This window comes from Argiope bruennichi, chromosome 10 (genome assembly GCF_947563725.1).
Source record: "Argiope bruennichi chromosome 10, qqArgBrue1.1, whole genome shotgun sequence".
NCBI lineage: Eukaryota > Metazoa > Arthropoda > Arachnida > Araneae > Araneidae > Argiope > Argiope bruennichi.
The window spans coordinates 122493271-122518492 of record NC_079160.1 but is presented as its reverse complement, the minus strand read 5'-3'; the positions used below and the strand labels follow the sequence as shown (position 1 = coordinate 122518492).

General features: G+C 29.2%; 2 protein-coding genes across 3 annotated transcripts in view; one reads left to right on the top strand and one right to left on the bottom strand.

Moving 5' to 3' along the window:
* LOC129989459 (protein phosphatase 1 regulatory subunit 42-like) overlaps positions 1-20310 on the bottom strand; it is a 76787-nt gene extending 56477 nt beyond the window's left edge. Inside the window, exon 1 of the mRNA XM_056098011.1 lies at positions 20200-20310. Coding sequence (XP_055953986.1) covers positions 20200-20215 — 16 coding nt within the window. The 5' untranslated portion in view covers positions 20216-20310. The remainder of the gene's footprint in view (positions 1-20199) is intronic.
* On the top strand, positions 11070-20604 carry LOC129989465 (U24-ctenitoxin-Pn1a-like). Of its 2 annotated transcripts, none has more exons than XM_056098022.1 (3): positions 11070-11171; positions 15926-16222; positions 20328-20604. In XM_056098022.1, the coding sequence occupies exons 2-3, from the start codon at positions 15943-15945 to the stop codon at positions 20480-20482; spliced, it is 435 nt and encodes a 144-aa protein (XP_055953997.1). In that variant the 5' UTR covers positions 11070-11171; positions 15926-15942; the 3' UTR covers positions 20483-20604. The 2 variants fall into 2 exon arrangements, with proteins under 2 accessions (XP_055953997.1, XP_055953995.1); XM_056098020.1 differs by having other exon boundaries at positions 11078-11171; positions 15937-16222.
* The last annotated feature ends 4618 nt before the right edge of the window (positions 20605-25222 follow it).

Genomic DNA, 25222 nt, shown 5'->3' with positions numbered 1-25222 from the left:
TAACTCTGAAAATGAATACACATTCTCAATCGGAAGACATAAATCTAAAGAAAATGAAAGAGTTATTTCATAATTCTTTCACTGAAAAGTTTCATCATGCAGCCAGGAAAAATGAAAACATATTCAACAACCGAAAGGATGTTTAGAATAAATCCTCTTGGGAGCGACTGGATTATGTATACTTAATGAGACTTGGCGCTCGCTCAAGGGCACATAAAATGGTATCAGAAAACGAGAGCAGGCAGTTTTAGTTTCGGTTCGCAAACCAAGTAATATATCAAGTACGATAAATTAATTCATCCTTAAATAAAATACAGAAATACAAAAACAACGTGAAAATTACAATATAGAATTCCTTAATATTTAAAACACATACTCTTCAGGATTTTTCAATGGCTGAGATCAGGCTAAGCATACAATACAGATATTTCAAGATATAAACTTAAAACGATCAAGATGCTATGAAAACATTATTAACTTAGAAATTTTTGCACTGAAATGTCTTATGAATATTGTAAAAAGGTTTAATAAATATCAAAATATAGTGCAATAAATCAATTTAAAATAATACTTTGAATTTAACATTATGAATGAAAAAAAAACCCGCTGTAAACCATTTCACACATTTGATGTAAATAACTGGCAGTAGAGAGAAATGATTACGCATTAACTGCATTAAATACGTAATTATGGACAAGTTAATTTTCTGCAAGTCTGTTTCTAAGTTAAAGTAAAATACAGTACCTTGGACGATGCTACAATCGGTTGGTACAGATCAAGCTGAAAATTCTTTCCAATCATTTTTAATTACACTCATCGGTAATCGACGTCCCGAGCGAGTAACACTAGTAAACAAATGTTATCCGTTTTGAAATTAAAAAGCATTGTTGATGGCAGGAGGATTTCTGGAACGGACTCGTTGAGGACATCTACCTGAACATAAACATCATGTTTGATAGCACGAAGTAAAGGATCACCGGATTCATTTCCTGGAATCGCGGAGAATGGCAAAATGTTTTGACGATAGTTTCTGCGTCAAATGGTTTTTCTGAAGACAGGAGCTGATTGTTCTTTTGTAGACTTTAGGTCAGGAACACAATCAGAACCATTTCCATGACGGGAAAAAGGCGTCGAGGGCTATGACTTTCTAAATTATCATCTAAGGACGAGACGAAGCAACACAAATAAAATATTTCCATATAAAAAAATATGAATTATTTTAAGTATTTAGTTGACAGCGTTACGCTTTCGTTTCATAATTTCGTTTTTATTTTTCTATCGTTTAATTATTCTTTCGCCAGACTCTTTAGACGAACATTTCTGGAACAGTTATTTAATTATTTTCGAAGTTCCACATTTCACAATACAAATCGAATGCGAAACTCGAACATGAAAATACATGAATATCACTTAGAATACAATATAATAATGACCCCCAAGAAGGATCAAGGGAAAACATACCTTGGTGTTAATAAGGTAATGCCATCTGTTGTATCAAAAGAGAAAGTAGTAGAGCTAATGTAACCGCCACATTTTTATAAAATGGCTTTTCCATGATGCTAATTTTATTATCGAGTCATTTTTCCAGATCTTTAGAAAATATTTAAAAATATGAGAATGGATGATTTTCAACAATTATTATTACGAGGAAATGTTGTCAACTATTTAATTGTGTGATTTTCTTACAAGATTGAAAATGAAAGAAGGTGAATTCTGTTTGACATTGGTTTGACAATGCCGCAAAAGTAAAAATACCGCAAATACACGAACCGGACATTTAAAATTTTAATGGCACTGCGACATCATGGAATTTGATTCTATTAGGATTGTTCATATATATATATTGAATAGAATAGCGTTTAGCCTATTAAAATAAAACAGTGTCTATTTTTATCACAATTTATTGCTTAAAAATATTTTCTTGAAGGAATCGTGAATTTGAAGTGTTATATAAGGCATTTAATTCAAAATAAACACAATCAATTTCTTGGCAATCCAGCTGGTCACTAAAGGCGACTAATAAAAAATAATGATGCATCCGCATCAAAATTAAAAAAATATGGACTTGTTACAACCCAATCAAATCGTGTTCATCAATACTTTTTGATATTATTCTTTTAAATCGAACAGAAATAATTGATCTCGACATTCATCCTTGTCTTCTCTCGTTCAGTGCAACAAATGGAAAGGAAAAAGCTGACGCTCTGATGGGAATAAAACTAAGACTTCCAGCCCCATTCAGGGAAAACTCCAAAGTTAAATTGAACTTATTAAATAAAATGACAATTTCCAGGCTTCATTCCATTTAACAAACCTATGTTAACTAGACGTCAAATAACCGATAAAAAAAATATGACATTACATTCAATGCACAGTTTGAAAATAGAAACAAAGGATGCTCATATAGGAAAAAGCTTAAAATTATCATTACGAATTGTCGTAACATTTATGTGTATATTGTGCACTAGTTAACTGCAAATAATCTGCACCCATAAATGGAAGATAGCATGTTGACAAGCTGTCAACTGCCTTTCAGCACTAACTATGGATCGATATATCTTCCTTCAATTGTTCCTTCAGCAAAAGGAAACAGTCCACAAGAGTCAGACTTGGCGATGATTGCGGCCATGCAAGTGAGCCTGTTGTTTCACCAGAACAGAAGGAAGGCTTCAAATAAAATTTATTATTGATATTCTAGATGTGATTTAATAGTTTTTCTTTCAATATTTCTGTTGAAAATCATGCGTTTTTTTTTTCTCTATAATTACGAGAACAATTTTTATGAACTTCAATCGAGGACTTGCACACTAATCAGTGAACTTAGTCGAGATTGTTTACTTTTTCCCCGACCATATTCCGCCGTTGCATTTTATCAAATATAAGCGAAATGCACAAGTTTTCTCTTATATCTTATGTCTGAATCATTTCTTGCCATAACCTTCCTTCTGTTCTGGTATTTTACAAAATAACACACGTGATAATTACATATTCTCGGCATCTTTGAGCTGACAAACCTTTCATTAAAACTATGAAATATGTCAAAGTTATAAGTTGAATAATTTACACTGATAATAAAAAGGAGTGTGATCGTGTGTTGGCGCTTTACATACCAAACCAGTAGACTTACAAGTACCAAATTTGGAGCATATATAGCTTGGAAGGTAAAAATACACACCTCGGAGCGATTTTTTTGAAATTTTAACTATCATTTTAATTAATTACAAATTCAGCATAATTTCGACGCTTTCCTTTCCATAACTACAAAAATATTATTGCGTAAAAATAAGTTTTAAACCATTTCAGAATTTAAAAATTTATCCTTTAAATGATATGAATTTAATAATCGTGTGAATTATTGCTGAATTTACTACTATAGAATACATTATTCGCTGAAATTAAAATCGTTTTCATTTTTTCATTAAGTAATTAATCGTGTGATTTTCTTACATTGTTGAAAACTAAAGAAAAGAAGGATTCTGTTTAACATTAGTTAAATTTGCAAGACTAATAAAAAGAAAAGTAAAAATATCGCGAAATTTAAAAAAACGGATATTTATGTTTCTAACAGGGATACGGTGTTAAGGAAACATCTACATTTGCAAGATTCATGTACGCAATAAAAAAGCTTAAATAAGATAATTAAAGTATCGCAGCTTTAAAGTTAGACAATTTGGCAGAATAATGAACATAGAGTTATAAAATACAGTTTATCTGAAGTCAGTAATCCGGACGAAACAACTGTTCGCTTAAGGCGACTAGCAATAAATAAATCGAATCTTCAATTCTTGATTATCAACAACGGAAGAATTAACCAGGATGAAATACAAGGTGCGTCTAAAATGTTTTCGGTGAATGGATGAATATCTCAAAGGCAATATGAGGAGTGAGAAATGCAACCTGGCGTATGCGCAGGAAAGGACCTCTCGGAGAGTAGGAAGGAACACCAAGTAGTAAGGAATGAAGAAATAGACGCAGATTATTCTGCTACGGGCAGTCGAAAGGCGAATGGGCGAAAACTCACGTTAAATTGAAATGGGGAAACAGATTAACATGAAGTTTTGTTACAAATTGGGAAAACGGTTGTTGCTACGCATCCAATGTGTTCACTTACTATTGTACAGTACTGGTAAGTGGAGTCTGTTGCATGACAACATCCACCCTCATACTGCGATTCGTGTACACAACTTCTGGACCAAATGCGGCCTAACTATCTCGAACATCCACCGTACTCGCCTGATCTGGATCCTGTGGACTTCTTTTTATTTCTTCGCCTTAAAGGGCACACGTTTGCAGACATACCAGACATCCGACGACGTGTGACATCTATTGTTCACTCCATTCTAAAAGAGGTCTTCGCTGACTCATTTTCCAACAGCTTTATCAACAATGTCGAATGTGTATTGCAGTCAATGGATGTCAAGATGGAGAATAAAGATATTTTGTTTCCATGACTTGTTTTATATTCCGATTCACCGTACGTTTTAGATGCGCCTTGTATTAGTAGTAACAATGAGAACGATTTCAGTTTTACTTACCATTAGTATAAAACACATTTAAAAACATTTTCAAAATTTCGATTAAAATTTTAAAAAACATTATCTAAATTTTTAAAAAACATTAAAATTTAGATAATAATTTTTTAGTAGCTAAATTGATTTCATTGAAGTTATGGAAAATTTCTCTTAAATTTTATCCTATTAAAATTTTAAAGAATTCCTTTCTAGGTGAACCTTTCTATTCGGCGAATTATGCATGCGCCAAATTTGACAGTTCTAGATCAAATGGTTTGGCCTGTAGATTGTCAATACACATTCTCTATTGTTATTAGTAGAAATAATTATTAAGTTTTATAATGAAAAAATTAATTTAATATAATTTTTTGAGTAATTATTTTATAAATATGCTCTAAGGATTAGCCTTAGATTTTACAAACTTGGCATAAGTAATTTTATGATATACAGGGTGTTTTTATTTAAACTGACTATACTCAGAGACTTCTATATCTTGAACTATCTGCCGCAAAGCCACCAAATTTTATATGGGGACTAATAGCGACATGGAAAAAAGGAATCCACAAAAAAAAAAAAAAAAAAAAGTTCCAAATGTTGCCGATAGGGGAAAATGTGGCGCCTTTAGCACAGCGTACATTATTTGTGAAGCTCCTTTATCTTAATCAATCCAATGCAACGGCCGCTCTTCGCGAATTGAGAAGTCGAAACAATTTACGTAAAGGATCTATATTAATTAATGCAGTGAAAGCTATGATTAAAAAATTTGAAAAAACAGGTTCTCTCGCATTTCGACCTGGTAAAGGACGGTAACCGGTATCGGAGGTTACGATCACAGATGTTGAGACTGCAATCGTTGAAAGAAATCAGACGAGCACTGCTGGCAATAGTAGCATACATGGAGTTGCCCGACAACTGCATGTTAGTGATTCAACAGTATGGAAAATTTTAAGAAAAATTCTTCAATTTTATTCATATGAAATTAGCCTTTTGCATCAATTAAAACCTACAGGTTATGATCTTCGATTAACCTTTGTTATGACATTTCTTGCCAGGATGGACGTTGCCGAGGCCTTGAACAATTGTCTGGAATAATAAGACTCATTTTTATTTGAATGGGACTGTTAACACTCGGAATTCTAGAATTTGGGCATCTGAACAACAAAGCATCTGAACATTTCAAAAAATCCCGCTCCATTCTCAAAAAGTCACTGTTTGGTGTGGTTTTACAGCAGATTTTATCATCGGACCATACTTTTTTGAGACTATAACCCAAGCAGAACAGCAGACCTGTTCCGTAAACGCTCAAAGATATCATGATATGCTGAGTAGTTTTGTTATCCCACAACTTCAGTACAGGCAATGCTTAGATAAAATTGTCTTTATGTTTGGTGGAGCACCACCACATATTGGTACATCCGTACAGCAACTGTTGCGCCATCACTTTACAGAAGAAAGAGTCATTAGTCGCTGTTTTCGTGTTGTATGGCCACCATGTGACATTTTTCTATGAGGTTATTTAAAATCTAAAGTTTATCTTGGTGGAGTCTCGAACTGGTCAGTTTTAAAGTAAAATCTGTATCAACATGCCTCCTGAAATGTTGCATTCAGCTGTAGAGAGTACAGTGTACAGAATGCAATTCTTAGTCCAAGAAAATGGAGGTCATATTGAAAATAGCCAATGTCTTCCCCGGGAAAGCGATTCTTCTGAATAAAAACAAACGAACAAAGAATAGAAAGGAAGTCGAATAGAATCTCCTCTCTTTTTTTTTAAATTTGTAATCATTTACAGAAGTTATATTTTTCAAATAAAGCCCATTTGTGGAAAATTCAATTCTTTGTGTTTCATTTATCTGTTTACTGTAGCTTTTTTAAAATTTTATCGTGCAATTAAACTTAAAATTCAAAGCGCCACATTCTCCCTATCGGCAACTTAATTTTTTTTTCGCTGATTCCTTTTCCCATGCAGTCAATAGTCCCCGTACAACATTTGGTAGCTGCAGAGGTCTCTCAGTACCATCAGTTTAAAAAAACACACCCTGTGCATGCATTTTGATTTACAGTTAAACAAACTTTTGTACTATCGCATTCTTAAAGATTGCATCTTTTAGCATGATAGTATTCTAAATATTCAAGAAACATTTGCAAACTAAAATTCAATTCAAATTTTTCTAATCTCTCTTAAATGCATGAAGAAACCAAACATTCATAGATTGGATGCAAAATTCTATTATCACCAAAAAAGAACGCACGAACAGAAAAAACATCGAAAGTCACTTAAATCTTGCAGATATCACACGATATGCTTTTTTTGGTGATAAGCTTAGACGCAACACGTCCATTAAGGACACATTTTGTTTTTATTGCATTGTTTCTTAAAGACAATAAATAAAAGCAATATAGAGTTGAAAAAAGTTAAATATAGTATTAAATTGCAAATGCAAAGTTCACTTTAAGTAACTCAATATAAAAATAACTTTTCGTACCTTTAGTATGGTAAGTAGTTTATAATAGTAATAGTTTATAATTTGATTCTAGAGGTCCTTTTACTTAATATTTTCGTTCCGTCGATCGTAATCCCACAGCGGACAATCGAATCTTTTGCATTCATCGCCGTCAGAGAGTGAAGCGTTCTGAGCGAAAAGCAGTTATCACGGATAATTGACAAGATTGAAAAATTTTCTGATTACAGTTTCATGATATTCTTTCGGTGAATCACAAATGAAGCAATTTTTACTCACATATTTAATATGATAATCTAATTATCAGTCAATTTAAATAAGTGGATAATAAAATTTTTCCAATATTTTAAAATATCTGAAATATTTACCTTTAGATTAGTTTTTATCATGTGAGAACATGATGTTGTTTTGATTTGGGGTTTCTGAAGCCACAAAATGCACGGACAATTATCGCTTTTCAAGCATCAGTTTTTTGCTTTTAAGGTTATTAGAAAATGGGAAAAAAGGTTGTCCCATTTAGTGACTTGTCGCCAACAAAATGTTACAACGACGCGAATGTCCGCCATGTACCCGATTTATATATATATATATATATATATATATATATATATATATATATATATATATAAATTTTTAATTTAAAAATTTTCTAGCTGGCAAAAAATAGTTTTGGGACCTCGAATGATTGTGAGATTTAAAAAAAATAATCAATTAAAAAAACACCGTTTTCTAAATATCGACGCATGCGTTATCTGATTGTCATGTGATTGATTGACTGGTTCTTCTCGGAAAAAATTTCTGACCTAGAGAAAAAACTTTTAGAACCCGATTGATTTTGAGATGGTCAGAAACCATCGCTTTTCTAAATGTTGATGATTGCGAAATACGAGTCGTGTGAGAACATGATGTTTTCTATTGGTTGATATCTCGTGACAAAAAAAAATAATGTTTCTACATGATAATATAAGTAATGTTCCCACTTGAAATTTGGGATAGCAGATTTCAAGTTTTTATTTATTTATCTCTCTTAATTTAATTTGGAACGACTGAATTTTGTTTCTGTCTGAAGCTAAAAAAAAAAAAAAAAAAATTTTAGACAGTCACAACTCCAAAATTTTGTATAATTATGTGCTTCCGATGAAAATATAAAAAACATTTTCATGAGAACGAAATGAAATTTCTAAATTTTTATGAGGAGTTATTTCATTTGCTCAGAATGACAAACTTTTTATATTTTTTTAAAATTTTATTATCATTTACTAGATTGATTTTAATGAAATTTCGATTCCAAATGAGTAACATCGTCTCATCATAAATTTGAAGGAAAAAATTATTCAATATATATATATATATATATAATTTAAACAATTTATTTCCTAATTTTTATTTCAATTTAGCTCATATTAACTTTATTCTAAAATGTCTTATTTCTTGATCCAATTCCACTTTTTTTTAAATTTAATTAATACTACACGCGCTCTGTAAAACGGCTTTAATCAGCAGGTTCTCATGCTCCAAGTGAAGGGATAAAAATCCTTAATGTTTTTCAAATTCTTTTAAAGATACCTAAATTCCCATTCTTAAATCGACAGGTATCAAAGAAATCCCTATAAAAATTTCATAGTAAAATAATCGAAGGGGGAAATGTCTGTCTCTTCTGCTCTTGTATCGCTTGTGAAAGGACTTCAGTTTCATCTTAGCTTCTTGTACATAAATGATGCCTCCCGGCATGGAATAAAGCGAAGTTTTAAAATTTTAAAAAGAGTCTTCTTTCTTCTTGGCTACGAATCTGCTCAAAAATTATGTTTCGGGGAGAGTAAAAAAGTAGAAAATATGAAAATGAAAACGGCTTTAACAGTGCATTTGATAAACATATTAAAATTTAAGAAATAATATTTTTATCAAAAATATGGATTTTGAAGAAAATATAACTCTATAATAAAAATAAAAAATAGAAAATCCTGGAATATTCATAAAAGGTAAAAATATATTAAAAATGAGAGTAAAATTTCAATTTTCTCAGGGTATATATTTCTATATATGTTATCTTTCATGATCTTTTTGGGGAATGAATTGCTGTTGTGTGGTTAATACAAGTATTCATACTTGAGTAAAAAACTATAATGGTTGCTTTTTTTAATAGACTGCACTCTAAGTAACGAGGGGGCCTTAAACTAAAGGACCGCCAAATTAACGAAAACTTAGAAATAAAGAATAATTCATTTTAAAAATGCATTTAAATAACAAAACTTACGTTTAATACACAAAATATGCAAAAGTTTATTCTTCATATTATGAACATTGCAAAATGTAATTCAAAATTTGAGCAGCCTCCTATTCTATGCTTTGGCAAAGTAATTGATATCCTGTAATAAATGTGTTGATCACTATAAAATTTCATGATACTTATTTTCTTTTGATAGCAAAGTAGGAATGAACCCTTTCCGCCAATCACATTAGAAAAAAATTTACCACCCAAGAAACAAATACTTTCCCAATTTCAAATGAATATCTAATTGTTAATGAGATCCCGCAATCAGTGAGGGGTTTTTAGCTTTTAGGTATATTGTTTCGAAGAAAATACAATATTAGAAAGAAAATTAGATTTGTTTTAAAAGGAGAAATATCCATACTAGAGGATCAGGCACGTGATGGCGTATGATCCCAAGTTATAATTTTCTCTAAACTATTACACGACAAATGCATTGATCTTTAAATTTTTTTTTTTATTTATTTGTTGGTTTGGTTCATTTTGATAGATTTGGCTTAGAATTCTTGTTTTGAGACCTTGTCATCAGTGAATACATCTGTAATAATTCGTACATTAAAAAAAAATCTGTAATATTTTCTATGTTTTTTTTGTTTGCTGTAAAAATTTGAAATACAACAGTAACGACACAAATACTATTTCACTTTCAAGTTGTAGCTTGATTGACTGTATTGATATCATAAAAATGGCATTACTCATAATGGTAATGGTATACAAACGGTTATCGAAAGAATGGATACCCCTGTGAATAAAAGTGATATTTAAGAATTTCGTAAGCATTAAAATAATGGCCTAACCAAAATTATTTTAAATATAAAAATGATATATCACGGTAGTATGACATTGCTTTTGTGAAGTTGTTTAAGTCTTCGAACGTGAAAGGTCAGAACTCACAGACATTCAAGAAGGCAAATCTTTGGAGTGAATCGATACATTTTAACTCCTTCGTTTGCAATGACAAGTATATCTCAGGTATCGAATGATTGAATTACAAATTTTTAACCTGGAATTGAATTTTAGTTTTAAAAATGAGTTTAAAACGCATCATTATCTATATGCAAGCATTTATGTAGTTATAGGCATTAAAATAATAATAATTGCTCCAAATAGGATGTATCCACCAATTAGAAAGTAAAGTAAATTCGTATGAAAAGGGATTAAGCTTATAGAAATGCATTTGCAAATGGATCGTTTTTGCTAAATATATGTATATAAAACATATATTTTTCGAGCAGTTTCGTGGCCAAAGAGAGAAAAGACACTTTGAATTTTTAACTTCGCCTTATTCTATCCCTGGAGGCATCATTTTTGTACAAGAAGTGACGAGGTACCTCCATTTATAGCACGACACAAGAGCAAAAGAGAGAAAGAACAAGAAATATTTTTTCCCCGGTCATTACATACGATGAGATTCTGATAGGGATTTCTTTACACGTGTCGATTTAGGTAAGGGAAATTTATATATCTTTTAAAAGAATTTAAAAGAATTGAAAGAAAATTTAGACTGACAGATTTTTATCCCTTTACTCAGAGAGTCAGAACAGCTAATTTAAGCATTTTTACAGAGCTCATGTAATTAAATAAAAAAGGTGGAATTGGATCAGAAAATAAGATAACATTTTAGAATAAATTTAATATAGGCTAAATTAAATAAAAATTAGGAAATTAATTAAGTTTTAAAGACATCATTACATATGTACATGTATGACTTCCTTGTTGGTTTATATGGATTGGAATTTTCACCTAATTTTATCCAGGTGTCTTTCTCCTGCCTATCTTCACAATCACAATATATGCAATCAAAACTTCGGAAATCTCCACAGATAGTGTGTGAAGCTCTCACGTGTGCTTCGATTAAAACTGATTATTTATTAGGCTGAAAAGCGAAGATTCTGATTACACTGCTGCGATCTTCTGTCAGTGAATCGCTTGGTAAGTATTTCTTAATCCTTGATTTTGAATTGTGTATCCATAACTGAAAGTACTAACGAATATGCAACAAAAGTAGCTCGCACATTCATTTCTGAATTAATTATTACGATATTTTGTTATAAATTGAAGAAGGAAATACAAATTTACCAGTATAATTTCCATAATATGGCTTCGGAGTTGTCAGAAATAACGTGGATAAAAAAAAGAAAAAGGAAAATAAATTAATGGAGTTGTTTAGAAGAAAAGTAACATTTGATCATGTGAACCACGTATACTTAATATCGCCTTAAATATAAGCACCAGAGAATAAAAAATGAAAATGAGTTCAAATCAAAAATTAATTTTCTATAATAAGATGCATTAAACATATTCAATGCCTTTTATTATTAGGTTCATAAATAGAATTTTATTTCTAACTAGCTAGTACCGCAGAAGAAATAATTTTGGAATTATCGGTTAAAATTTGAAATAGCTGTCTTGTTTCATTATGAATGACAGAAAGAATGATATTTATTTCCCGTATAGAAAATGAATACATTCATTAAAATTGAATGATATATAAAGGAGAAGTATAAATAATATTTATCCTTTTTTTTTTTACTTTTTTATTCAAATATACTTCATGATAGAAAATATTTTTTTTTTCCATCTTCCGCAAAAATAAACAAATTTCTTGGCTGTTCGACTCGTGAGCATTGAACATAAATAGGCCATGTGAAAAATATGGATTTTCTAGGTTCAAAGCAATAAGTTAGCAAACTTTTATCGCCGTCGGTTGAACAATTTGACACTGCATAAAATACGAACAAATAAAAATTCATTTTTATATATTAGATAACAGCTGTCATTAAGCACTGCCCAAACAATATTAATTGAAGTAATTTATTTAATATGTATACTAATTGATTGTAATCTATTTAAAATATTTCAGTAAATTTATTTGATGCTTTTCAATACTTTACCAAATGATATTTTAGCTCCATAATGGTTAAAATAACTGAATCTTTAATTTTTTTAGACTTGCTATCATTCACAACGGCTGTAAAATAAGAATTTCTCAATTTTTTTTGTTTATATATTTTAATAACTGAGAAATAAAATAAATTGCAGAATAAAATTCATTTGATCTGAATCCTGAATTCATCATCATCAAAACTTTTTCTATAAAATTTAATGTAATTATTGGTGAAGATTTTATCAAAAAAGTTGGATTTTTAGCTAAAACATTTCCCAATAAATCTTCTCTATAAACATTTTCGTAAATCGAAGTCATTTATCAATTACAGATTATTCGGCGGTTTTAACACCAATTAAATCAGATTTCTTTGAATTAGACAGTTCAGACAGTCCCCAAGTTTGTGAAACATGGCAGATTAGAGAATAATATACCAAATAAGAAGTTATTCTCATCAATTAACAACTAATTAGAATCATCATCAAGTATACGTCACGAGAAATATCAAAAAAATTAAAGAAGATTCGAATCTCTAGACCGAAACAACATAGTGAAGTTTTAGGCTTTATTTGTTTGTTACATTATTTGTAAAATTTAATTTTAATTATAGCAACAATAACGCAGAAACAAAGATTGCATTTATTATCATTCAAATGCGCATGCGTACAAATACTTTAACTGAAGCAATGTATAACATTGTCACGAAATATATTAAATATGTTTTAAATTTATAGATAAAAAAATGTAAGAATATAAAATTTATATCACAGAAAAACTTATCTTTTGAATATTAAAATGGCATAAAAATTTTATGCAATAATATGCTTTAAACTTGTGGAGAAGAACTATTAAAAACTTCGATTAATTTCTAATTAGAACTCTAACAATAAATTTGAAAAACCCTTTCATAATGAACACCTACTATCCAAGACACAATTTGCAAAATTTCGTAGTTCTAGGCTTAACTGTTTGCTCCATTCATTAGAGATTTTAATCATAGTAGTAGATTTTAATCACAAATATTATGCCAATTTCTATATATCATAATGTTAAAGTAAATAAAATACAACAAGACTATCATTAAATAAATGTTGTCGTCTGCTAACAAAAAAGTTAATGAAAATGCTAAATTTGATAATAAATTTTCTCACATAAGTATTGAAATTAAATTTGCTTACAAATAACAACGAAAATTGTTTTCTAAAACTAAAATTATTGCATATTTATAATTGAAAATATTAAAGAAGTTATTCAATATTGAGTCTTTTTTTTATGTGCTAATTTTAGAGTTTTGGTTAATTTTCCAAACCATTCTTTTAATATATTTCAGTCAAAATATTGCATAAGAGGGGTTACAGAAATATGTTCATATAAAGAGAAGTGACGGTTATTTCATTTTTAACATTTTAAAAAAATTCAGGATTTTAAAAATTACTTTCAAAAGTTTCTTTATTAATAATGTTTTAAAAATTCTTTAAACATTTTATATTAATTTCGAAGAATTTTTCCGTATTATTCAATTTTTATTGATATTTTATGAGAAACAGAAAAAGAAAAAAAATTTAAAATTCTAAAAAAAAGCAGTTAGTTAAAATACTAAAAAAAAGCAGTTAATATTTTATTAAACTATTTTTCGGACGTCTTACATTAAACTTCCATATAAGAAATTCTTTTTAATAATTGACAGAAAATGAAAATTCAATTCTAAGAATCAGTAACAGAATTTTTGAAGAATTTTCATAGTTTTTTGTTGTTGTTGTTGTTATTGAACCGGGCATAATGTCGTTAAATTGAGAATTCCATGTTACTCCTTCAGTGATGTTTATTCTTCCTTAAACATAAGAAATGGAAATCTAAATATACATACGATAATTTGAAAGTAAACTTAATTAGGAAGCCGCAAACTGCATTATCAAATCTCCTACGTTACTGATCTCAGTGTATCATATTATTTAAAATAAGTTTTCAGTTTGTTATAAGTTTGAGCATTATGAAAAAAATAAATTGCATTTCAGCAGAACTAGTTAAAGTGAGAAGCTAAGGAAATTTAATAAATTTAAAAATCTCTCCGATTATATACTCAGCTACATTTAATCAAGTAGCAAAAAGGTAATGTATATTTTTATAGCATTTTAAAATATTTTAAAACCGTGCAGTGTTGAAAACATTATTGCAACTTGAGATTTAAAATTGTTTTTAGAACCTCAAAAACATTTTTCCTGACTTTATGAGTAAATGTTTGACACAAAAAAAAAATTGTTTAAATACGAGTTTTTAATCAAATCTCTTAGAAATATTTTGATTTTAATTTTTTAATCATAATCAATTGTCTATCAAACATAGATAAATAATAATTATGAATGAGAATTCACGATCCCAAATTTTTAGGACAATCTAAGTGGGATTAGGAATCTGCATTAGATTATAAATCCGTATGGAGCTAGAAGAAATTATTTTATGTATTTAGTCCGTTAATTTTTTTAATTTAATTTTTTTTTAGACTTGTGTGTGTGAAATTCAGTAATTCATTTTTAATTAATTTCCCTATGAGCCAACAACTTGACATAATTTTTTAACCATCATCAATTGTGTGTCAATCGTAAATGAATAATAATTATGAATGCAAATTCACTGTCACAAATTTTCAGGAGAAATCTATATTGGATTGTAAATTTCTCAGTACTGAATCAATCAAAATCTGTCTTAGTAGTCTTAAGCAATGCAAATTTTCTATTCTCCCCTCTCCAACTAGGGCGTGATGACTGTGTGCATGAGATTATTTCGAACATCCTTGGAGTGGAGATTAGTCCAACGTTTCCAAGAAACTCTCGACTTAGAAAAGTTGGCATGTACTGCTACTGGTGTTAGAATGTGATATAGACCTGCCGTACAAACACCGCAGCATCCCTCAAACTTTCTTCCGGCTATACTCTCAATTCCACTACGCCCCCGCACTCCTACAATTCTTCAGTGCAGCATTTCTATTGACCAAAACTACCTACCTCCCACCTTCTTCAACCTCAAGATTGCAATGTTTTGCATCCCTGCTCCATTCCTATATTTACCACAGTCAGACAGACAATGACAGTACAAAAAAGCAGTTTATTTCACCAACTTTCACCAAGAGATAGCTTCTTATGAAAATTATGTGAGGTTCCTGTACCACCAGAAGAAAAACACCTGTCGATGCTGCGCAGTTCAGGGGTACCAAGGTGTTTGAATGCGCGTTCTGTTCCCTCTACAATTTTCAAAATCCGATATTCTTTATTAATGCTTACTTAATCTCAATATGAATGATTTTTAAGGAACAAGTATAATGGCAAATCCAAATAATGAAATTCTTAATGAAGGGAAATTTTCAATAGAAATTTGTGTCCTATTTCCCGTTCCGAAACATTTAAATTCCAAATTTAAAAGAAATTTTCAGCAAAACGGTAAAAAAAAAATACAACACTTTGTAAATATAATTTATATATTCTATGAAAATTCTGATCATAAGTGTTGACTTCTGCATCAAATAGCTAACTACAGAAAAATTACAGCCCCAAAGATCTTTAAAAAAATATAAGACGAAATTTATTTTTATTTGATTTCACATGACTCTTAAACTAAATAAAAGTATAAAATGAGGTTACCCAAAGAATATTGCAAAAAAAAAAAAAAAAATATCGAGACATTTGCCAACTTGATAATCTGGACATGCTTACATTAGGAATGACTGAAGAAGGTAAATTTCTCGATAGCACTAAATTAAATGAACCTTATTTTCAAGAGATTTAATCAGTTTCTTTCACATCAGTTCTTTCACAGACCACAATGAATTCCTTCTACTTCTTTATTGTCGTCTCCTGCTGCCTGGTTGGCGCCTTTGCCGCCAGTGACTGCGAGGAACACAGACAGAGGGAGCTCAACTCCAAGATCAAGACGAAGCTCATCCCAGAGTGTGAAGACAACGGCGATTACAAGGCCCTCCAGTGCTTCGAAGGTTCCAAGTTCTGTATGTGCTGGAGACCAGACGGATCGCACATCACTGATCCATCCGTCGCCATCAAGACTTGCAAATGTCACGTTCACAGAGACAACGAAATCACCAAATGTAAGAAATGCTGATTTATTAATCTTATTTTAACATCTTTTAAATAGGACATGTACACACTTTATACCAGATGTTCATTACAATTTGTGGCTCATTAACTCATTTCTAAACAATTAGGTAAATGTGAAAAATGATGAAATCAAGATTTTTTTAATACAGTCTTCTGATTCTTATCATCAAATTTGTCAAAATATTCTTGACGTATTAAATTTTCAACAAAAACAAAACAAAACAAAAATTCCATCCTTCTACGACTAAAACTGACCGAATTGTAAAAATTTGAATATCACTATTTTGACACAATTTAAGACCGTTCCCAAAAACCTCTAGAAAATTCCATTAATGATGATTGATGGATTTTTTGGATGGGGCAATGATGGATGGATGGCACTTCCTCGGTGACGGTGATTGGCTTAAAATAATGAAATTCAAAGATTCGTAGCTCTATCACTTTTTGTTGCCGAACAATAGAAGCTTTTTTTTTTGTTTTCGTTGCATATACTATTGTGCCAAGAATGAACTTACTGAATGCGACTATTAATACTGGGAATTGTTAAAAACCTACGTCCTGTAATTTTTTCATAAACATATTTATTGATTCAAATATCGTTGAAAATAATATTTACTTTATTTAGAATTATTTCTTAGTTGGAAGTATATTTCTGTCGTTAACGGTTTCGAAATTAGATTTTGGGCCACAATTGGAATAGACACACAGTGTAACGAATAAATGACATCGATTTGAAATCTAATTAGTATTACTCTTCAAAGTGGTTCAATTGATTTAAATCTTTTAACGCCATGGATGAAAGCAGCAACCGTAATCATTCATGAAATTTATCTTTCAATTTCTTGCGTAATGAACAAATGCTTTATAATCGAGTTAGCATGTTAAGTTATAAAAAAAATTATTATATCATACTGTACCTTTTTTTGAAAAGCAAATATCGTCCTTAGAAGTTAAATACGAAATACATATATACATATATTCATCTGAAACTTTCTCTGTGAGAAGGATGGATAGTGAGTGCCAGTCTTCTATATTTTTCTAAGCATTTTCCCGATGTGATTTGTCTGAATAGAGAGAAAAGCTAAAAAGGTACATTTTATTAACTGCAAATAAATGATACAAGACCCTCAAAATGTATAGAATAGTACAAACGGAGGGTAAGACAACACATATTATGCGATATATGATATTTTAATAATTAATACATTCGCTGCCATTGCTGATACCTGTGGATCATTCATTAAATTAGATCCCTTCTTCCCTTCTACTTAGGAGAGATAATCTAATGAGAGTGCAGATATGAATCTCAAGCGAGTCATGCGGCGGTCTATTAAGATTTGACGTTGTATTTATTCTTCTATAGCTTGCGTTCTTGTAGAATTAAGTCTCAAAGAATAAACTCATCACAAGTCGACATGATATCTTTCTAAAGTTTAGGAACACTGCATATATGATATTATAAAAATAGTAAAAATAAAATTGATTTAAAGATTTTTTTTAACAAATGGCACTTAAACGCCAAAAAATATTTTAAAAAATATTTTTATTATATCAAATATTCGACAAAAAATGCTTTTTATTTTAAACTCGGAGTATTAAAAATTGAGACTGGATAGGCTAATTTAGTTTCTCAGTTTCCAATTAGATTCTACATTGACTTTTTTTATTGCTATTCTTTTCAGTCAGAAAATGTTCGTCTTTTTCAAAATAATATTTGATTCTTTTGTTAAATAATTTTGCTAAAAGTGAATAAATCATCGCAAGTTCTAGAAAATAATTGGCAATTTATTACTTGATTTAATATCATTTCAAATAATACTTGACTCGTGAAAATAAACTGCAACTAAAAAATGCAAATTATTTCTGGTTTTAGAGTATCCTTATTTAAAAGAAATTATTTCTGATGCGAATTCTAAATAAAGTTAATGAAATCTAACAAATGATATTTGTGGCAAAGTAAATGACAAAATTTTATACATTTTTTGTATGCCTTAACTACTATTCAATACAAAACAACATTTAATCTCTTAAATGTTTTGTTTTCTTTCTTACCTAAATAAATGACACTTTCTGTTTCAGGAATTAATACTTTATTAATACTTGATGCATTTATAAATTATTATTTTTGTATCGAATTACTCTACTTTGAATGATTTAGTTTTATATTATAATTTTAAAAAAATTATATGATTCGATGCTGTTGAGAACTTAAAAGTTTTTTTTAATGTATAATAAGTTGTTATTTATTTATTTATTTTGCTTTATTATATACGAAGTATAGAAAAAGTATTGTAAACGTCAAAAAATTGGAACTCGAGATTTTGACAAATTTCCGCACTTCAGACCTCGTTGATATCGAAAAACACATTTTTGGCCTTACATTCGTTTGTGTGTGCTTTCTGTTCACACGATAACCCCGAAACACTTTTGGCTAGAAGGATGAAATTTGGTATATTGATTTTGATAAAAAGTTTGAATAAAATCCATTCAGTCGAAATTTGTCTCTTTCCCCTCTCGAATGCAGGTGAACTCGATAACTACAAAACTTAAAAAGTCAGACGCATAAAAATTTTCTATACATATTTAGCAACTAAAATGTAGATTCTTATTACATTTGGAACCGCATCTGACAAAGAGTTCACCATCTTTCGGTCTATATTCTCGCATGCATATAAATGAAATAATCTTAAATCAATGAAATTCGGTATGTGATCTTGTAAATACAACTGAAGTTCCGAGTCAGATTTTGGTCGGAAAAAATGTGTCCAAAATATATATTCACACGATAGATTCAAGTAAAGCGCTAGAATCACATTTAAGATCCATATTTCGTAACTTTTGTTCTCCAAGGCCGTTGAAAGCATTCGCAGCCTTACTGAAGGTCCGTCATTTTATTCAAGGGAAACGGATGAGGCATTTATTGAAGAGTATGCGAAAACGTTCGGAGAGGCCACTACTGCTGATTCTTGAAGGAATTGTTATTTTCAGCAATAGAACTTCGTTATGATCTTGCGTTCCTGATATAATAATCATATTTAAAAATATTATTTCTGTTATGCATTTGAAATAAAATCAATAAATTATAACAAATAATATTCAATAAGATATTAAGTATTGATCTGTTATATAATATAATAAGATATTGATCTATTTAGAAAATAAAGTTTATATTCAATGCACCAAAAATAGTTTTTAACTTTTTTGTTGTTGTTTTTTTTTTTTTTTTGTTTTTTGTTTTTTTTTTTTGGAGAATAAATGGTTGACTTGTTTTATTATGAGACGATAGTTTTAAGGGGACAGTGAATTTTGAAATAAGCAAAAATGGACAAAAACATGAAATTTTATTTTTATCGTTTCCTCAATAAAATATATGTTTATATTTTACTAAACTAAATACTAAAATAGTGTTATATTACATCTTGTTCAATAAAATGAATATTCCCAAGGCTTACAGAAAAAAAGACCTTTTAATTACTTTCCTCAAAATGATATTGTAATTAGATTTAAATACCTTTGAAAGTTCTAGGTGTCTTAATTTTTGAAAAGAATTAAATAGAATTGAGAAAAAAGATTTCAGTTAAACATTAAAAGAAAATAGAGTATGCATTTTATATTTCGAGGTGTTTTTTTTTTTTTTTAAATAGTTAAAAGTCCATTTTAGTTCCGAAAAACATAAAATTCTTATGAAAATACAGTAAGTGTATATAAGGATATTTCTAAAAAAAAATTAGAATTACAAAATCATTAAATTTAATTAGAATTACAAAATCATATACAGTTTTATACCAAATAAATTTATATTGGGTAATAAAGAAAAAATTAAAAATTGAGACTCCTGAAATATTTTAAAATTTTAAATAAATTATACATTTTAAAAAAAAATTAATTAGTTAATTTTTAAAAATAACATTTCGTTTTTAAAAGTTTCTTAAAAAGAAATTTAATGTATTTATATTTTAATACGTACGCATAAAACGTTTCATAACTCTAAATGAATCATTTGCAAAATAGAGGCCACCGTCCACTTAAACAGAAAGAGCATTGTTTCTCCACACGTCAGTATAACTTTGCACTCACGATCCATTGTTTTTTCAGCCCAGAAAGGACTGGTGGGCAACTTCATTCCCGAGTGCAACAACAGCGGCACCTACGCCAAGAAGCAGTGCCACGCATCCACCGGATACTGCTGGTGCTCGGACGAGGACGGAAACAAGATCGGTCAGGAAGTGAGAGGCCAACTCAACTGCTGAACTGATCCAGCCAAGAAAATAGTCGTTTTTTAAATACTGTGCCCACTTCCTTCTTTCTACTCTATCATCATGTACGAAACATAAATAAAAAAATGACGTAACTTATAGTTACATTACTTGAACATTTTTATGACATCGATATTTCAAAGTAACTTGGATTCTAAAGCATCGTAAAAATGTTTAGAACTAATATGCATGTATTCATTCAATAACTCAAAAATAAGAAAATACATCGATGAAATTCAAATTCAAATCTTTATTTAAAAACTGAAGATCCGATGTTTTACCAAATGTATGAATTCGAATACGTTCTTTATATAAGCATTTCATGTATTTTCTCCACTGGATAATAATGCTGTTTTAAGGAATCCGTAAATATATATAAAAAAAAATTAATGCGCGATGACATATATGATTTTAAGAATGCATTTTATATGCAATTTTCTATAATCACATTTCTCTGCAGATGCATTGCATACCGGAAAATATATCATAATATTATTACCAAATTAGAAAAAAAAATATTAATTTAAATGCAAAAAAGGAACCAAAAAGAAAGAAAAGAGGAATCCGGCCGGTAGACTTTATCAAGGGTCACCCTCAGGCAGGGATTCAAGCCAGGGATTTTTTTTAGTGAGGGTTCAAACATTCGTCCAAAAATATGGACCCCTCGTGACCCAAAAATCCCAAGAAACGGATGCTTTGGAGATAAAAATGAGTATCATAAAATCAAAGACAATAAATAAAATCAAAGACAATAATAATCAGCAAAATATTATTTCGAAAATTTAAATCTAAGCAAGACCGCAACAAATATCCTTTTCCAGTTTACTATTAAACGAAATTAAATTAGTTTACTATTAAATTATTTAAATTAAATCTATCTTTAATTGAATTCTTAGATGAATATAAAACAGTCATCTCTTCCCCTCCTTCTTCTTCCCAAGCATTCCTAAACTAGCCCCTAGAAACATCAAATTTGGGAAATACAGGGGGAAAAAAATGTCATACTATTTTTATTTATAATAAAGAATTGAGCAATTGTTTGGTATTTCTCCGCTATAAAGTCCAAAAATATTACCCTGCAAAAATAATTTTTGCATCCTTGTAAAAGTAAAAAAAAAAAAAAAAAAAAAAAATGGCTATTTAATAATACTAATATTTTAACATAAATATTAAAGTTTTATTTTTAATGAAGTTTTAAAAAATGTTTTAAATATATGATCCAACCATTCATTTCTCACATTTCGCACACTTGCACGATTATGCTACATGTGCTTTGAAAAAATGAGACTTCATCAACTTGATGCCACCAGACTGACAAAAGCTCCAAATAAAAGATGAACTCTTACTGCAAATCAAACCTTGAAAAATGTTATTTTCAACAAAAGAAATGAAATAAATATAAAATAGGATATTTTCAAGAACAATAAGAGCAAGAAATTTTATGTGAACTTTTAAAATTTCTATATTATTAGTTCTGTAGTATTTAAGGCCAACATGATTCATATAGTACATATATATAACACTCTAATTAGGACCCAATATCTAATTTCTAAACAATTAGCATTAAACATGCTCATCTAATAGAAAGAACGGTCCAATACTTAATTTCTAAACAGTTAGTATCAGGCATATACATCTAATAAGAAACAGCGTCTAAATGAAGTAAAGAATACTATTTCATCCAGCTTGAAACAATAAATATTCTGATGAATAACACATTTTATTTTTTACAAACCCCCCACCTTATGAGTCTTATTTAGTAAAATATTTTTAAGATTTTAACATTTTAAATAGCAAGAAAGGTTCACACTATTGAGACTAAAACTGAGTGAGTTATGGAAATTTGACTGTTTCCATCTTATAAAAATATGCGATTTAAATATTCAGTTTCAAAGAAGCATTCGGAGCTCCTCAAGGCTTATTAGTCTGAAATTAGGAAACTGTTCGTTGTCTTCAAATAGTGGTATTCAAAACTTCATAACTAGATCGGATTTGATAGCAGAAGATAGAAACTCTTTTAAAAGTTGGAGTGTCAAGAATATTTCGCTGAATATTATACCATAGAAATAAAGGATTATATAAAATTTAGGCTTCATAACTTTTTAAAAAGTATATCTATTAACTGAAACAAAATAAAACATTATTATTTACATGATTTAAAAACTTTTGAAAGTAAAACTAAAAACTATATTTTTACGATGAATCAGAAAATTTTTTATTGAATAATTCTTTGAGATATTACATAAATTATATTTTTAAAAAATTCTGTACAGCGCATAAAATTTCAAAGTTCAATCATTTTATTTTACGTACTCATATTTTGAAAAAAAAAATATTTTGCATTAATTATAGTTCAGTCACTTCCGTTTCAATTGAATGTTCAAATTTTAGAGGAGCTGACTGGAAATTAAAGAGATACATAGCACATTGAATAGCGTAAGACTTTTATAAGTTATATATTGTATAACTATCAAAATTTGAAGCTTAAAACTACTTTGCTGAAAAAGCTATTAAGAGGCCATGTTGGACAAAATATTTGATTGGAGATTTTAGCGAGCATTACTCCCGTTGAACCAAATGGCTGCAAAAGTTGCTACTAACTGATAAATGCAATTTTCTTTACATTTAGAGGATATTAAATAATATTAGTAAAAGTTGGTAAGTAAAAAAATAATTAGATTGTATAACACAGTTAATTCTGAGTTCACAGTTAAGTGGTGGAAATTGGAGAAAGTCCAGGGCCATACACCCCTGATTTTCTTGACCCTCATTTAACGATCCATTTCATTTTCCACAACTTAGCTGAAGAAGGTTCTATAAAGCTATTTGTTTTGAAACGTATTTGCAACCGCCTAGAAATAATAAGAAAAATTATCTCAATATTCATAATTTCATTTAAATATTTTTATTTATAGTAATTACACTATGAAAAGAAAATGAAAAAATTCTCTAAAAATTGATACAGCGTAAATAATAAAGCAAAAGACCTATATGACAGTAAACAATGCTAGCCGCTTTTGGCGACCAGCTTGCTCTCTAACATTGTTGATTTTATTAATTATTGTTGTTGTTGATTATTATTAAAGGATTAATATAGAATGCATTTTTTTAATTTCAATTAATTTGATGCGACTGAAAAATGAGACTTTAACTGAATCGTTCTGCAACAAATTATTATGGACACAAATCAAAAGTGTATATATTACGAAATAAAAACAGAAGTGAAAATTCTATTTCGGAATTAATGATAAAATGGTATTTTTTTTTATCTTGATTTTAACATTAGCAAAATCACGCAATTGAATATTTTGATGGATGAGTTTGAATTTTGTAGCATTAAAAAAAGAAAACTGATTATTTTTAAAAACCTTTTTTCAAACTAAACTAAACCAAACCTAACATCAAAAACATCCACACTGGAAATTAAACTTGAAGAATTTATTAAAAGTAAAGGAAAAAAACTATGTAGAAATGAAATCGATATAATTAAAGAAATAATTTGTTGATTTTTAAGATAATGCAAAATTTTTTGGTGGAAATCAATAGTTTCGGAAGCCATCTATTTGCAATAGGTAAGTAAGTCATAACGAGATCTATTAAAGTTTATTTCTTAACTTCTTTTACATCGTCTGACTGACTGAAGTTTTTACACAATTAGCCGCATTTATAATATAATAATTTTATTTATTTAGCAAGGCGTTGAATTAAATACACGTGTGAAAACGCAGAATAAAGCAGTCTGCTGAAACTTTCGTACATCGAAATGTTTACATTTCATTGTTGCCATTCCGTATAAAGTAATAAGAGTAATTTTTGTGCCACGTACGTTAGCATTTTATATATATAGATAATTTCTTAAACTATTTATCACCATTCAAACAATTAAGGGATATGATGAAATGGTCATTGTGACATTCGAATGACATGCAAAATCCATAATAAAAGAAACTAATAAATGCTCCTACTTTAGGTATAGTCAATTCACATTTCAGCAATTTCAAAAATGTGAATGATGTCTCAACTGAAAATTTTTTTCACTATTCAGTGGAATCTATTCAGTTCTTTACTTTTAGAGTTCTCAAGCGTAGAGTCTTAAAAGAGCATAATTAATTTTAAGTTTCAAATTTTTTTTTCAGTACATTGGAAAACGTGTAACGGAACTACATAAATTATAAAAAAGTTATACTAAAGAAAAGTTTCCCGAAAATGCATTCTAGATTTTATTAAAAAAATTATATAAAGAAATTGCCGTTCAATGCTTTATTAACTTTCGATTTCCATCCAATACAATAATATAGTGAAACGGGCATGACTCAAAGTCAAAGCACACAACGTTGAATATCTTTATAGTAAAACTAAGATTTCTAAAAGAGAAATTTAGCAAATGAGCAAAATAGGCTGTAAATGTCACCCATTTTCAATAAATAAAAATAAATATTAAGAATATGTAAGATAAAAAATATAAAAATATTAATTAATTTTTTAAATTTAGAGCAAGAATTAATTTAATATTAATATTTTACCAAGTGCGCCAAATGTACAAGAATGAAATATTATTATGAAGGAAACATCAAAATCATGAGTCATTCCAAATGTATTTAAACCAATATTTAACCCAAAATATTAAAAAAATGCTAATTAATACCAGATGTTAATGAGTACCCTCAAAAGTGTGACACTACCTGTTCAGCAAAAATCATTTTTCTCATAAAGCCTTTAATGTTTTTTTTTCTA